Source organism: Cyprinodon tularosa, unplaced genomic scaffold (assembly GCF_016077235.1).
Source record: "Cyprinodon tularosa strain WSP-4 unplaced genomic scaffold, ASM1607723v1 ctg333, whole genome shotgun sequence".
Lineage (NCBI taxonomy): Eukaryota > Metazoa > Chordata > Actinopteri > Cyprinodontiformes > Cyprinodontidae > Cyprinodon > Cyprinodon tularosa.
In genome coordinates, this window is record NW_024039045.1 from 652,490 (window position 1) to 668,994 (window position 16,505).

General features: G+C 36.2%; 1 protein-coding gene across 3 annotated transcripts in view; it reads right to left on the bottom strand.

Moving 5' to 3' along the window:
* Positions 1 to 11,143, bottom strand: part of LOC119789218 (extensin-like) — a 35,967-nt gene extending 24,824 nt beyond the window's left edge. For 2 of the 3 annotated variants that reach the window (XM_038294030.1, XM_038294031.1), the window contains exons 1-4: positions 10,897 to 11,136; positions 9,975 to 10,064; positions 9,230 to 9,325; positions 8,999 to 9,088 (exon numbers count right to left, since the gene is read on the bottom strand). In XM_038294030.1, coding sequence (XP_038149958.1) covers positions 8,999 to 9,088; positions 9,230 to 9,325; positions 9,975 to 10,012 — 224 coding nt within the window. In that variant the 5' untranslated portion in view covers positions 10,013 to 10,064; positions 10,897 to 11,136. Of the gene's footprint in view, positions 1 to 8,998; positions 9,089 to 9,229; positions 9,326 to 9,974; positions 10,065 to 10,896 lie in introns of all 3 variants that reach the window. The other variant, XM_038294029.1, reaches the window with a different exon arrangement.
* Between the last annotated feature and the right edge of the window lie 5,362 nt (positions 11,144 to 16,505).

Here is a 16,505-nt window from a genome sequence, read left to right on the forward strand (position 1 = left end):
AATAATGAATAACTTTTATGTCCTCTGATCCTTGGACACAAAAGGAATAACAAATCCTTAATTGAGACTACAAAGACAAGTCTCACTCCTTTCTGTCCTAAAGAGTGTTTTTATCTTTTATATACATTTTTTCTTATATATTGTTATTTTTCCCCAATTGTTTTTATGTCATGTGAATTACTGACACAAAACTTTTTTCAAATCCTCATACTAGTCTAGAAAAATGATGTAGACTTATTATCAAATTTTAATAGATGTAATATTTTCATAATGGAGAAACTAGGATTTTATTATATTTTTCATTTTGATAAACTCACTGATGTACTTTCACTCCCTAAGTAAAGCGTTATGTGTAGGAACAGCGAGTCAGCAGAGAACATCAGGCCAAGTTAGACCTGTTTACACCAGTTCTCCCTTGGTGAGGTCATATCCTCGGCTAAGCCAATTAGAAAAAGCAGATGGAGGAACCCCCTTTTAACCGGGGGGGGGGGGGGGGTTAAAAGACAGTAGCATGATTACAACCAATATGCAGTCAGTTTTCAAAATAAAGCTTGGGACCTGTAGGCAGCAATATACCACATCTGTTTATTCAGTTTGTGAGCAAAAACTTTTATTTAGTGGTAAGTAGTCAGCAGCCAAAGTCAAACTCTTATATATTGCAAACTGGGTCAATAGATCCAATTGTGACGGTAATCATTTAAAGTATTGGTTGTGTTAAATGAATGGTTCATGACTTCCGGCTGAATGGCGGTGGAGTAGGTTGTGTCTTGGCGTGCTCCTGCGGGGTTAGCTGTTTTTTGTTCGATTATTACCTGGCACTTTTTCTCGACTTCGACTTCAAGCGAAACGTAACCTATACAGTGAACACCATCTTTCTTTTTTGGATACTAAAATGCCACCGAAGCCTGTTAAAGGAGGAAATTATATTCAGTCCCACCTGCGGCCGGGTCCTCGTGGTGAGTCCTCGACCTGTGCGGAGTCGTCTCCCGGGCCGGGGGCAGCGGCCTGTCCCGCTCCAATTAGTGATACCAGCAGTCTTAAACAGGAGCTGCTTGCGGCTCTCCGGGAGGACTTTACCGCTATACTTAAAGCAGAGTTTCATGTTGTTCTTGGTGAAAGTCTTTCCTCGATTAAATCCGAGCTGCTATCCTTCAAGAAGGAACTGTCCTCTGGCCTTACTGCGGGGCAGGAGAGTTTTACTGGGCTAAACATAACGGTTGCTGAGATGAAGAAATCCCTATCCACCTGCACTGATGACATCGTTAGCCTCCGGAAGACAGTAGACAGCCTTACTAAAACTGTGGCACAGTTGGAGGATAAATGTGATGACTTGGAATCCCGGTCCCGGCGTTAGAACATCCGCATCATTGGAGTCCCGGAGGAGGACCCTTTGTCGGCCTCGACGGCTGCGGTCTCTCGGTTGCTGAAGGAAGCCTTCGGTTTTGCGGAGGAACCGCTGGTAGACCACGCTCACCGTATCCCGATTCCCAAACCCAAGGCAGGTGAACGCCCTCGCCCCATCGTAGCTAAGCTACATTACTACACTGACTGTGTGAAAATCCTGTCAAAGGCAAGGGAGCTGCAGCGGATCAAGATGAACGGTATGACTATCTTCGTTTTCCCTGATTATACTGTCAGGACGGCCCGAGCACGAGCAGCCTTTACAGACTGCCGTCGCCGGCTCCGTGGCATTGAGGGGGTCCGGTTCGGCTTGCTCCATCCGGCCCGGTTGCCAATTACCTACGGTGGAACTACGCGAGTTTTCACCTCTCCGGAGGAGGCCTATATCTACATCGGGTCTATTACCAAATGAGAACTATAATTACAAAGAGTTGTTTCACATTCTGGGGACGTTGTTTGGTCTGGTTAAGTAATATTTTCACATTAAGGAGAAATGGGAAGTAGGAGAGGAAAAAGAGAAAAAAAAAAGAAAGAAAGAAAGAAAAAACGGACTGTTTCGAAATGGTTGAAGTTTACTTGTGTATTTCAAATATTGGATGTTTTCTGTAGGTGTTGTTGATTTCCTAGAAGAGTGCATATTGAATATTTGAATTAGAATATTTTTTCTATTCTGCTGATTCTGCAGGACTCGCCTAGTATCACAGGGAGTTTTTTTTTTTTTTTTTTTTTTTGTTGCGCTGTTCGGCTGTAAGGATAAGTTTTCTAGTGGCTCCTGTTGGAGCCTGCACCGTCCCTTCATTTGGGGAAGGGCAGAGTGCAAGCAAGGGGTGGGGGAAAATGTCTGTATATGTTTTATTTTATTTATTTTTATTTATTTATTTTTTTTTGTTCCTTCTTGGGGATGGAGGGGGTGGCAATATCTTTCAACTTCTGTTATAAACAACTGGTCACATGTTGATTTGAAAGCTTCTTCAGCTCCTGTTAGATTCCTGAGTTGGAATGTCAAAGGTCCATAGGCGGATCTACTGGGGTGGCATAGGGTGGCAACTGCCACCCTAAATGACAGCCTTGCCACCCCAGCTGCCACCCCAGTTGGCGGTAGGGGTGGCGAGGCTTATAAATTATGGATCATTTGAGAATTACGGCCGCTAATTTCCAATGTCGGACTGCAGTGAATGCAGCACGAGATGACGCGAGAGCGACTGAGACTGATTGTTTTGAAAACCGAATGGGGCAAAGCGAGGGAGCCAGGGGTCATGGGGAGAGGAGACACGGGATGAAACAGGTAAAAATTGATTATCTATCGAGAAATGAAATCATAATGAAAGCACAATGTTGCTAGCATAGCTGCAATGCTGATTTTGAGATGATAAAAATCAGGTTGCAGAACGTTATTTCTCTAACTATGATGTTAGTTAGGCCTGACGTCTCAGCCTCATAAAGACATATTTGCGGTCAACTATGACAGAAAAGAGACGATCAAGTTTGGTTTTACTCAAATCAAAACGCACAAAGGCATTAGATCTAAATAAAGTTGTGAAGCGTTTTGCTGAGCAACATGGAAATCGCTGCATTCAGCTGTTATAGTCATGGTAACTTTATGTTATGGTCTCTGGTGAGCCTTTACAGAGCTGCTACATTTTGTTTTGGCACCTGAGAAAATCTGATATTTCCTTTAATAAAACCAAAAGTGTTAAAAGTAAAAAATGTGATACTGGTGTGAATCCTGCTTAATATGAAGCAGTGCTGTTGTTTCTTTTTTTGTATATATAATATGAAACTATCCAGAAATGACCCGTATGAACCTACTCACAAGCAAAATGTATTTTTATGTTGCTTCTTTTCAGATTTGTGGAGATTTTGATGTAACATACAGAACCCGCCTTTTTGTTGATTTGTTCATACAGCAGTATGGAGGACCAACTCTACCATATTTAAAAATAAATACAGAAATAAATAAATGCTTAATAAGTAAATAAGCATACAATTGATTGCCACCAAAAATACAAACAACAAATAAATGTAAGTAGAAATTAAATTATACAGCTAGTCATAAAGGTATATAACTCTTTTAATTGGTTTCTTTATTTCTTTGCCTTTTTAATATTTACCTTATTTATTTTTTTGTCATTTATTATCTTCAACTTCATTTTTTCATTACTTATATTTTTAAGTATTTATTTATGTGCATGTTATCATATTTTTGTCTGTTTTATTCTTCCTTTGTATTTTTTCCCTAGTTATTTCTTCGCCGCAATTTATTTCTGCCTGCCCTTTTAACATTTCTGCCTGCCATTATCATATAATTTCTAATTACATTTATTTGTTGATTGTATTTTTGGTGGCAATTAATTGTATGCTTATTTATTTATTGAGCATTTATTTATTTCTGTATTTCTTTTTAAATATGGCAGAGTTGGTCCTCCATATCCAGCTCTATTTACAGCATATTTACATGCATGAAAAGTCCCTTTCATGTTGCCTTAACTGCTGTATGTGAAGTTACTGAGGAACAAATGGGGTAAATGTGTGTTCAGAGTAAACATTACATAGATGTCCGGTACCTTGTTCGGGTGCCTTGACCCATTTATTTCTACTGTGTAGTAATGCTCACTTTAGTACAGCTCAGTCCATAGATCTCTGATGGGGAACTTTTTCTTTCTATCGTTTCTTCTTGTGCAAATGCTGCAAAGCTGCCTCTCTGACAGTCAATCTCACACATCTGCGACTCAGCACCTGTGTCTTACCTTAATATCTTTCCTGTCATAAGGCCCCTCTAGAAGTAGTGTTATCATTCTTCTATCTCCTATTAAGTGACATCATATTGTACGATGTATTATTAATATGAACTGTTTCACATGAAACACTAGTACTGTACATACTATTTTCACCAAACTGTGATTAAATTCAGTGTAAACAAATGCCATATGTTGCCACCCCTAAAAAATTCCTGCCCCCCTCTTGCCACCCCATAAATATTTTTCTAGATCCGCCCCTGCAAAGGTCTTAATAGTCCAGTGAAGAGATCTAAAATAAACTCTCATCTGAAGCGCCTAGACCCTGATATAGTATTTTTACAGGAAACACATCTGCAGAATGGACATTGGTCCAAGCTCAAATATTCATGGGTTGGGGAGATTTACCACTCGGGCTTCAACTCTAAAGCTAGAGGAGTAGCCATATTTTTCAGTAAGAGGGTTCATTTCACAGCATCAAAAGTAGTGCAAGACACGAACGGCAGATTTCTTATAATTGTAGGTACTCTGTTCCATACCCCTGTCTTATTAGTGAACATTTATGCACCAAACTTTGATAATCCTGATTTTATAAATAATCTATTTAGCACATTTCCTTTTCTTGACTCTCACTTGTTGATTCTAGCTGGGGACTTAAACTGTGTAATGAACCCAGTATTAGATCGCTCTTCATCTCGACCCTTTACGCAGTCAAATATGTCTAAATCTATTTCGGATTTTATGACTCAAAATGGATATGTAGATCCATGGAGGGCACGTAACCTATTAACAAAGACGTATTCTTTTTTCTCTCAGGTACACCAGTCCTATTCCCGTATAGATAATTTTTTTATTGATGGCTCTTTAATGCACAGTCACATCTTTTGAATACCATCCGATTATTATCTCTGATCATTCCCCTTTAAGCCTTGATATAAGCTTCATGAATAAACCCTGTTCTTGCCCTTGTTGGAGATTTAATAGTCTCTTGTTATCAGATGAAACTTTCAATAAATTTATCCTATCAACAATTGATGATTTCCTTACGTTTAACAAGAGCGACACAGTTTCTTTCTCATTATTATGGGAAACATTAAAAGCCTATCTTCGGGGTCAGATTATCTCTTTTTCAGCTAATGTTACTTAAAATAGACATGCTAAGATATCAGAAATATCATCAAAAATTCAGAAAATCGACAAGCAAAATGCCACTAATCCGTCACTCGCTTTACTGAAGCAACGACTGGATCTTCAAACTGAACTTGATCTCCTAACAACTTCTGATGCGGAGCGTCTCTTGATTCGATCTCGAGCCTCTTTTTATGAGCATGGAGAAAAACCAAGTAGGCTCCTGGCTCATCAACTGAAACGAAAAGCTAGCTCTCGCACAATATCACAAATCAAAGATCAATTAGGCAATCTCGTTTCCGATCCTGTTTCTATCAGTGATATTTTTAAAAATTTTTATTGTAATCTGTATAAATCTGAACTACAATCCGGTTCGGATGAGTTATTTGCCTTTCTTCAGAATATTGACATCCCTAGGATAAATAAATTGGTTTCTGATCAACTTGATGCGGCCATTACATTGGAAGAAATTTTTACATCAATCAATAATATGCAGAGTGGTAAGGCCCCCGGCTCGGACGGATTTCCTGCCGAATTTTATAAGAAATTCAAAGATAAGATGGCCCCTCTTCTTCTCAAGGTCTATAATGAGTCATTAGGGCGTGGCCTGTTGCCCCCCACCTTGGCTCAGGCTTCAATCTCTCTCCTGTTGAAGAAGGATAAAGATCCCGCTGCTTGTGAATCTTATAGGCCGCTGTCGCTCTTAAATGTGGATTTTAAGATTTTAGCTAAAATACTTGCCACTTGGCATGAGAAGGTGCTTCCTCAGATTATTTCACATGAACAGAATGGATTCATCAAAGGTCGTCATTTGTTCTTTAATATTCGTACAGTATTAAATGCAATTTTTTCAGTTCATTCCCCCACGTCTCCGGAGGTGATCATTTCTCTCGACGCCGAGAAAGCCTTTGATCGAGTGGAATGGGAGTACCTGTTTGCCGTTCTTGATAGGTTTGGTTTTGGTGGGAGGTTTTTGGCCTGGATCAAACTACTATATTCATCTCCTCAAGCTTGTATTGTCACTAACTCCGTCCAATCTGATTATTTTCCGTTGGGACGTGGTACTAGATAGGGTTGTCCTCTTTCTCCTCTTTTGTTTGCGTTAGCCATTGAACCTCTTTCTGCTGCGCTAAGATCCCTCTCTTCTTTTCATTAAATTATTCGCTCTGGTGTTGAACTTAAGCTCTGCTTATATGCAGACGACCTTCTCTTATATGTTTCGGATCCCTTACACAGTCTTCCTCCAATTTTGGATTTTCTTGAAAAGTTTGGATCTTTCTCTGGCTACAAAATAAATTTGCTTAAAAGTGAATGCTACCCAGTAAATTCATTGGCTTTGGAACTTGGGCAATCTGACATTCCTTTTAGACTCAGCCCTTCAGGGTTTAGGTACTTGGGAATTAATATTACTCGTACTCTGCCCTCAATGTTTTCTCAGAATTTTGCCCCCCTAGTCTCTCAAATCGCATCAGATTTTCGGAGATGGAACTCTCTCCCTCTTTCACTAATTGGCAGAATTAATGTTATTAAAATTAATGTTCTACCTAGATTCCTTTTTTTATTTCAATGTATCCCTTTATTCTTGCCTAAACAGTTCTTCAAGTCCCTGGATCAGATGGTTTCTTCATTTTTATGGAACAATAAGGCCCCCAGATTGAGACTTTCTCTATTGCAACAGTTCACGACAAGTGGTGGTCTTTCCTTACCCAATTTTGCAATGTATTACTGGTCTTCACATATTCATAAATTGATTTATTGGCTAAATTCACCCAATCTGTTCTGGCGTAAACTTGAAATTCAATCGATATCTACATCTTTTTCACCTGCCTCTATTATCTATTCATCATTACCAATTAAACTTCCCTCTGTTTCTAAAAATCCTAAAGTGCTCTCTACGCTGAGGATCTGGTCACAATTTAGGTCCCATTTTAAATTTACGTCTCCCTCTAATAAAATGCCGTTATTCAAAAATCCTATATTTTCTCCTGCGACCACTAATGTTGGCTACAGAGTTTGGCATGAGAGAGGCATCTGTACAATGAGAGATCTCTACAAAGATGGTCTATTTCTTAGTTTTACGGAGTTGTTCTCAAAATTTAATCTACCTACTTCTCATCTGTTTCTCTATTTCCAAATTAGACATTGTGTTTCTTCGCTGTTCCCAAATTTTCCAACTCTTCGTATTGACCAACTATGGGTCGACCTACTAGTTCTGAAACCCAATCTGAAATCTCCCCTTTCTAATATATATGGAAAACTTATGGGAATTGACCCCGACTCATCGGGTAAATCCAGAACTCTTTGGGAACGTGAATTGGGTGTTGAACTGTCCGATTCATGGTGGGATAAAGTTATTCTCAGTATACGCCAAAGCACACCATGTGCCAGGTTACAGCTTGTACAGTTTAAAGTGATAAACAGAGTTCACTTTTCAAAATCCCGTCTTTCTAAAATTTTTCCTTCGATTTTGGACCAGTGTGACCGGTGCCGGACCTCTCCCTGCAACTTAAGTCATATGTTTTTCTTTTGCCCAAGTTTACAAAAATTTTGGGTCTATGTCTTTTCCATACTCTCAGGGGTTTTTGGAATCCAGATCCGAAGCGACCCACTAATTGCCATTTTTGGAGTTCCAGGGACCTCAATTAATCTGTCGCCCCTGCAGGGGGAGGTCTTGGCTTTTTGTTCTCTCCTTGCCAGGCGATGCATTTTACTCTGCTGGAAGTCTCCTATACCTCCATCTACTTCTCAGTGGCTTAATACTGTTAGATCATGCTTAAAGATGGAAAAGATTCTATTAACAGTAAAAGGTAATTCAGCAAAATTTACTCACAAGTGGGCACCTCTTATGACATACATAAAATCTCTGCCTTTATAATGTATAGATAGATATGATTGACCCTTCATGTCATGTGACTTAAATTTACACATTAATTGAGTGAAGAGTTGTTGCCTTTTAGCTTCTCAATGCCGTCCAACCCCCGCTTCATCCCATCATTATTATTTTCATTTTTTGGTTGTTAATGTATCCCCTTTTTTTTTTTTTTTTTTTTTTTTAATGTAATTATACTTATTTGGTCCTGTTTTTGTTATGTTTATACATGGATTTAAGTTCGCTACGGGGAAAGGGAAGGGAAGAGGGAAAAAAGAGGGAAAAAAGGGGGAGGAGAAGGAGGGAAGGAAGAGGGAAGGGGGGGAGAAGGAAAAAAAACTGTGTAAAAAAGAAAACAAAAAATTGGAGAAGTCATGTAAGCTTTGTACAATGTATGTAACATCAATATATGTATGATCTCCTGATGAGCAAATAAATGATACACAGTTAAAAAAAAAAAATGAATGGTTCATTAGATACTGACAAAGAAACAAAGTTATTTGTTTTATATTCTTTATGTAATTGATGTTTTGTGATATTTTCTATCTTGACATTTTGAATTATTACAGAAACAAGACTCTAGATATTACTTTAGATCTTGTATAAATATTTGTATAGTATTGGGCATTTGTAAATTATTCTGTGGATGTGTAAATCATGATAATAGAAAAGTCATCATCCATATCTTATGAAACATGACTGCAGCCGAATACTGAGTAAGCACGGAGTCAAAATAACCGTACACCAGTACAAATCCTACTTGTTCATATATAATCAAGGTAATACTAATATTACTACAACAGAAACAAATTCTGATTTTATTCCTGCATCAAATAAAGCATGTTTTATTGGTAAAGTATTTTACCTGTGATTGCTGAAGTTAGGAGGTTCCTCGTTTGACATGTCACTTCTCAGGCTGGGTGAAGGTGACACTGGTCTTTGGTGTTCAGGTGAGCTTTAAAACAAATTAGAGTTTCTGTAAAAATTGTAACACTTCAAACGCTGCAAGGACAGTATGATCATTGTTTTTCTAATTGTAACGCTAATTTCTGAATGTTCAAGAGAATGATAGAGAAAATATGGTGAAATGTCATACTTGTCTCTGAAGTTCAAAGGATCACCCTTTGACATGTTGCTTGTCATAGAAACATCGCTTGGTGTGGGAGAAACTGGTCTTTCTCTCCCAGGCCTCCTTAAATACAAATTTTAACAAGAGGTTTAAGCATCAAAGAATTATTAGTTACAAAATAAATTCATGTATTTCGGCAAATCAGCTGTTTAGAACATAGACCTAATAATAGCGACATATGTACAGGGATAAATAGTATATCAGAATTAAATATTTCTACAAGTGTTTAAAAACAGAATTACCTGAGAGCTATTCATACCCATTGGTTTTTGGTTTAAAGCAATGTTTTGATTCAGAATCTAAGAAAACAAGTTGTGCCCAAATGTGGAGTTTCACAGATATTACCGTATATATAACAGAGGGTTGCCTATCAGAGCCGTAGCAGTTTTACAAAACAAAAAGAATTTATTACAGAAACAAGAATCTAGATATTACTTTAGATGTTGCATGAATATTTGTATGGTATTGGGCATTTATAAATTATTCTGTGGATGTGTAAATCATGATAATAGAAAAGTCATCATCCATATCTTATGAAACATGACTGCAACCGAATACTGAGTAAGCACGGAGTCAAAATAACCGTACACCAGTACAAATCCTACTTGTTCATATAATCAAGGTAATACTAATATTACTACAACACAAACAAATTCAGATTTTTTTTTTTCCTGCATCAAATAAAAAATTTTTTACTGGTAAAGTATTTTACCTGTGATTGCTGAAGTTAGGAGGTTGCTTGTTTGACATGTCACTTCTCAGGCTTGGTGAAGGTGACACTGGTCTTTGATTTTCAGGTGAGCTTTAAAACAAATTAGAGTTTCTGTAAAAATTGTAACACTTCAAACGCTGCAAGGACAGTATGAACCTTGTTTTTCTAATTGAAACGTTAAATTTCTGAATGTTCAAGAGAACGACAGAGAAAATATGGTGAAATGTCATACTTGTCTCTGAAGTTCAATGTTCACCCTTTGACATGATGCTTATCATAGAAACATTGCTTGGTGTGGGACAAACTGGTCTTTTTGTCCCATTTCACATCAGTTTTTTTCTTGAATCGAATAAAAACACAAAAATAACTTCATGATTAGACCTAATTCCACCTAAAAACCTCTTTAGAGCATTCCTTATTTCATCAAACATCAACATTATTTTTGCTAAATTCCATTCTCACTGAAAACGTATCCTAAGGTTCTATTCAAGAATGAGGTAAGAATGAAGCAAGAGATTTATAGACAGATAGGTGCGGCTGCTAATATAATGCTGATGCCGCACCTGTCTCTTGTGGGGAAGAGAGAGCTGAGTAAAAAGGCAAATCTCTCCTTACTTGTAGGTCTACGTTCCCACCCCCACCTATGGTCATAAAATCTGGATCGTAACCGAATGAATATGTTGATTTTTTCTTTATGTAAAATCCACTTTAGTTATTTAACTGAGAAAACAAAGTTAGGGTCAAATCGGAACTGCAAAAGAAATGCTTCACAAAGTTTTGTACATTATTCTACAAGTTGTTCTTTTTTTCCAGAACTAACATTGTTAATCAAAAAAGAAACAAATCAAAACTGACTTTTTATATGTAATATAATTCAATTGTTTTGCAAAAAGAATGTGTACCGTAAGTTTTATTTACTTACCAGTTAATGTGTCCGCAGCTTCTTCCTCAGACATGTTGGTGTTAGTTGAGGTTTTGAATTGTATTCAATATACTCAGGATCTGAAGATAAATTTCAACTTTTCTAATTACAGACACATCACTTTGCAATAATAATGCTCTTTAAATCAGGCTTCTGGCATCATGGTTCAATGTCTCGCTGTACTTACTAAGATTTAAAGCGTTTCTCTATTTTGGAGTTCTGAGACAGAACTCGACGCAGATCTTCTCAAGGATATTCTTTAAGAAGCTGCTCAGAGAAGTAAATATTTAACAAGTCTGGACTTTAGCCTTTGCTGTGGGTAGTTTGATTTTCATAGAAACGATTAAGTTTTAACTTTTATTGTTTATGTTTAATTGCTGCTGTTCAGAGTACTTCTATAACCGTTAGCAGATTAGTTGTCAAGATCACAGGGACACTTCCTGGTAGAAGGACTTCCTGAGTGGTTGTAAAAGGCCTGTGACGGTTGTGATCTATTTAAAATAAACAGTCAGTGACAATTTTTTTGTTTTGCACAAGCACAGGGCTGTGCAGAGTGCAGAAAAGGGGTAGGTGCCCAAAGAAGTAAAGAGGCATATAAAATCAATCCTCTCTATTCAGGGCTTTAGACTAACTTTTATAATATAAACACCCACTATTGAAAAATAACTAATCTACTAACTGATCACAATAAATAATTTATTGAAACAAATCTTAAAGCATTTAGTTAGAAAGGGTTGCTTCAACTGCTTCCTTAACCCGAAGTGTAAACCTTAAACCACTCTAGGTAAATAAAAAAGAAAGTGTAAATGCAAAGGCTTTAAACTAATCATCTCCTGGCTCAATGTTTTATGAACCATTCTTCAATGCAGGCACTGTAACTCTAATGACCAACTCCTGTTGTTTTTCATTATGATCTTTGACCTCGGCTTAACCAGCTGCCACACTTTCTCTAGCAGCAAAATCTTCCCCACAGGAAGAACGACACGGATTCTCATCAGATCTTACACTGTTTTTTTTTTTTTTAAAAGAGAGGTTATTGCATTTGATTTGAGATTTACATCAAACTGACTGTCGACCTGCCAGAGTACCTGCTAGAGTACATTTTGCTCAACCTGCTGTGAAGCAGGATTTTCCACCATGAACAGAATCAAAAATAAATATGGATCCAGGCTCAAAATGAGCACCTTGATATGTGCTTGAGAATGGCTTAGTCTCAAATCAGACCCAGGTTTAAAGCCTTGCAGGGCAGCCTAAATCCCACTGCTCTCATTAAGCCAGAAAAAAGAAAGAAAAATAACAAATATTCAGTTCAGGTGTTTTATGAAATATGGGAAACAGGAAATTGTCTATATACCAAAATTAACGATTGTTGTTCTCTACTTTAAAAAACACTTTAGATTTTAAAATGGAGAATTTTCTTATTTTATATATATATTTTATATATGAATGCATAAAAAACTATTTTTATTTCAGTGTTAAATTCTGTTTAAAGCAACAGATAATTAAAAATGTCTTCAGACCTTTACTGGTTGATGATTTTCTTTATTTGGACCCTGCTGATTTTTAATTGGTTTTATGTTAATAAATATTTATTTCATTAAGTGCGCCATCCAATGCAGATCATTGGCTCCATCCACATCTAGTGAAAACTAGTGTAATAGGATGAGTCATATAACACAAACACTCATTGGTTAGCTAAAGAAAATCATCAGAAGAAAGCAGGTGTTCTTCAAACTGCAAACGTGAATTCTCTATGCCATGCTACAATGTCGGATTCAGAAAAAAGATGTTGAAATTTCTGAAAGGTCGGACACAGGTGAGAGTGTATCGGGAGATGGAGACGGAGACCAACAAGACTTTCTTCATCCTTGGCCCTATTTCAAAGAATATTTTCAAATAGTCAAAAATTGAGCTTTCAATTCATATAGAGAAATCTGGCTGTTATTTTTAAAGGTTACTTTATACTTTTATACTTTAAGTAGTTTTTGGAGCACATACTTTTTCACTTTTACTTGAGTAAAGAGGTCAAGTTGATACTTCAACTTTTACCAGAGTGTTTTTAAACTGCAGTATCTATACTTCTACTTAAGTAACAAATGTGTGTACTTTTGACACCACTGCTTAGTATTAAATTATAATGATCTAACCTAGCTTTAGGTTTTCAGAGGATTTCACCGAAACTAAGTGGCAAAATTCGGAATTTTTATAGGACAATAAATGTAATTGAATAACAATAAGTGATCTGTGATTAATTTTTCACACAATTTTTATTTTCTATATTCTGGTGATTTTTAAAGAACTGAAGTAAAGAATTATGGGCCCTACTAAAATACTTGCATCTTAATTATACTGTAAATTAAGAATTTCACAAATTTGTTTATTTATTATTCTCTGCATTTCATGTAAAATAAACAGTGGGGAAAATAATAGGTTATTACTGGATTACTGGTACTGAAAGAGGAACCAGTTCAGTTGAATCCTGTGCAACCTACACTGTGTATGAATATTTGGTAATAGGCTAAGGATTACAAATCTCAACACATTATCTAACAGTTTCTTCTTACAACTGAGAAAACGAGAAAACAGCTAAACAACTCAGACCTTCTACGAAGCTTTTAGATTCTATGGCTGCAACTAACGATTATTTTTCAAATAGATTAAGCTGTTGATTATTTTTTTAAATAATCGATTCATTATCGGAGAGTCAAAGGTTCCTTAAAGACTTTTTACCAATTTAAACCACGTGAAGCTAAAACGTTTCCACTTCAGGAGTTCTGGAAAGAGCATTTTATTTCAAATGCAAAATGTTTTCAGATTTGTTTTGCAATTTTGGTATAATTACTGCTTTAAGTGGGTCGCTCTGTCAGCTAAAGACATGTTCTAGAGTCTATATTTCAGTTCAATTATTAATCGATTACTAAATTAGTTGACGATTATTTCAATAATTGATTAATCACAATTAATCTGATTAATTGTTTCAGCCCCGGTAGATTCTATAAAAACTCTCCATGACACAAGACAGCATTTCTCTGGATGTTTCATTTTAGAAAATGTGATGGAAATTACGTTTTTAGAGATATTCAATGGACCAATATAAGGATAAATTAAAATGAGAAAATCTCTCTGTGTTTTAATGTGGTTGGTCTTTTCTTGGGGACTGAAAAATAAACTACAATGATTCTTTTTTCTTTTATGTGGACCTTCTATCAGTTTGTGAGGCATACAAGACATTTTTAAAAATTTAAAGATTTGTGTTGGTTTAATAAGTTCTAAATTTCAACTAGACTGAGCAATAATTAACTTGGGAGCTTGGGAGAACTTAAGTATATTTAATTCATAATTTAATTCATAAGTGCTAGACTGCTTAAAATCTTAATTAATTTACAAAGGGAACTATCTTAGGCAAGATAAGAAAAGGATAAGATAAAAAAGCGAATGTCATACCTCATAATAACTGCTTAGAAATCCCCGTCATTTTTTTAAATATCTGCAGCAGCTGCTGTCAGCGCAGTGATTAGGTGGGCTGGTGCAAAAATACGGACTGGATTTACATCTGTCGTGTAATTAGGTGTTAGCACTACGGTTGTGTCAAAAACGCGGACTGGAATTCTATCACCATGGTATTTTTATTTATAAATAAGTGGAATGGAGTTGAGTTTTAACGTCCGTTGTTTTTTAGCTTGAAAAAAAAGGAGATAAGGATTGAGAGTGTGTGAAAACACTGAGAAGCGAGTCTCACACCCAATGGGTGATACTTGACAGCCCTGAGGACATGATATTATTTCTTAATGGAAATCTGTTTCAGTTACCATGACATGAAACCAGTCAAGCAAAACATCAAACTTTTGTTTTTATGTAGGTATCTATGAATGTTATGGTTTTATAAAGCTATAGTTCATATCACGGAGTATCATACTTTTAAATTAAAATAGTTTAATGCAAGGGCGTAGGTTTGATTTTAACTTTGGTAGGGACACTATTGGTCAGGTGTCATTGGTGCTATGCAATATGCCCTTTTTTATGCTCGATGTGAGCATCCGTACTGATAAGAGGAATTCAATGTTAAAAGAGAAAAGCATAATTTTGCTACATTAATAAAAATTAAATAAAAAAAGCACTACACTCATTAGATGCTGTTTATCAATGTTTGAAGCATTAATTGATTATTTCAATAATCGTCAACTAATTTAATAATTGATTCATCATTAACTGGAGTATAAAGACTCTAAAACATAATATAAATGTAAAATGTGTCTTTTTCCAACAGAGCAACCCACTTAGATCAGTAATTATACCAAAATTGTAAAACTACAATACATATATATAATCAAAATTCTCCATCCAGAACTCCTCATGTGGAAATATTTTAGTATCACCTGGTTTATTTAGACATCACCTGAAGCACTGAATGGCAGCTGCTTCCCCTACAAGCTGCCCTGCACCATTATTACTGGATATCTGTGTTTCCTATAATCATATAATGTATAAGTGCATTTTTAATAGTAAAGGATTAAATGTAACACAACCTTTTATCATTGTCCTATATTGCTGCTGTCTGACTGTATAAATAGCTCCATATGTATATTTTCTTTTTAGTGGCATCATCTACAAACACAACACTGAGAATGAGCCTAAGTTTATTAAAATATAAAATCACTTTTAACAATTATAAAAGACAATATAACACTATCTTATCTGTAATTTAATAATATCCAAAATAAACAGTCAGATTCCAGCATTTTTACCAGACATTAATGTTTGTACTAATTTACTTATAGACTGTGTGGAAATCTATGTAAGATAAAATCAATGTTAATATTCTTCATCTGTGTGTTCTTCTCTTTATCCTATTTCTAGAAGTATAAATAGTCAATTAAATTATTATTATTATTTGGAACCCTAATTATGCTTTTTAAACGATAAACAGCAGATGTTTAGCCACCATTTCTTGTTGTTTTCCTCTATAAGAGAAATAACACCTGCTAATAATTATACCTGAACTTCCTCAAAGAGTCATCAAAAAATGAAAACAGTAACAGCAACTAAATATCGGTAAAAAGGAAACCCTCACATTTTCTTTTTTAGTTGGCTGTGGCTAAGAATCAGAAATGTTGATGCTTACAGCCTTTATTTGCCCATTTTTCCAGCAGTCTTCAGAACTCCTGGCTGACTCAGAATATTTCGTTTTATAAAAGAAAAAAAAAGGTTTTTGTTTTTTAGTGTACATGATATTCATTTTTTTTTTATTGGGACTAGTTTCATAGTCTAATATTAATTGTAGTAACCGCTGCATTCTAGTGTGAATAAATTTTCAATGTTGTGCTCCAAGCACAGCGGACTAGAAAACAGCCAATCAGAAAGAGAGAAGGCGGGACCTAAGGCAGAACAGCCAATGAGAGTGGAGTTAAACAGCGCAGCACAGTTCAATGCGCTGCTACATGAAAGGGACAGGAGAGAGCAGGCAGAGGAAAAGAAGCAGCTGCTGCGACAACTACTGCTGGAAATTATAAACATGTTGCTCACATCCAATTATTGGTAGGGACAATTAGGTCGGTTCAAAACTTTGGTAGGGACATGTCCCTATGGTCCCTATGCAAACCTACGCCCAT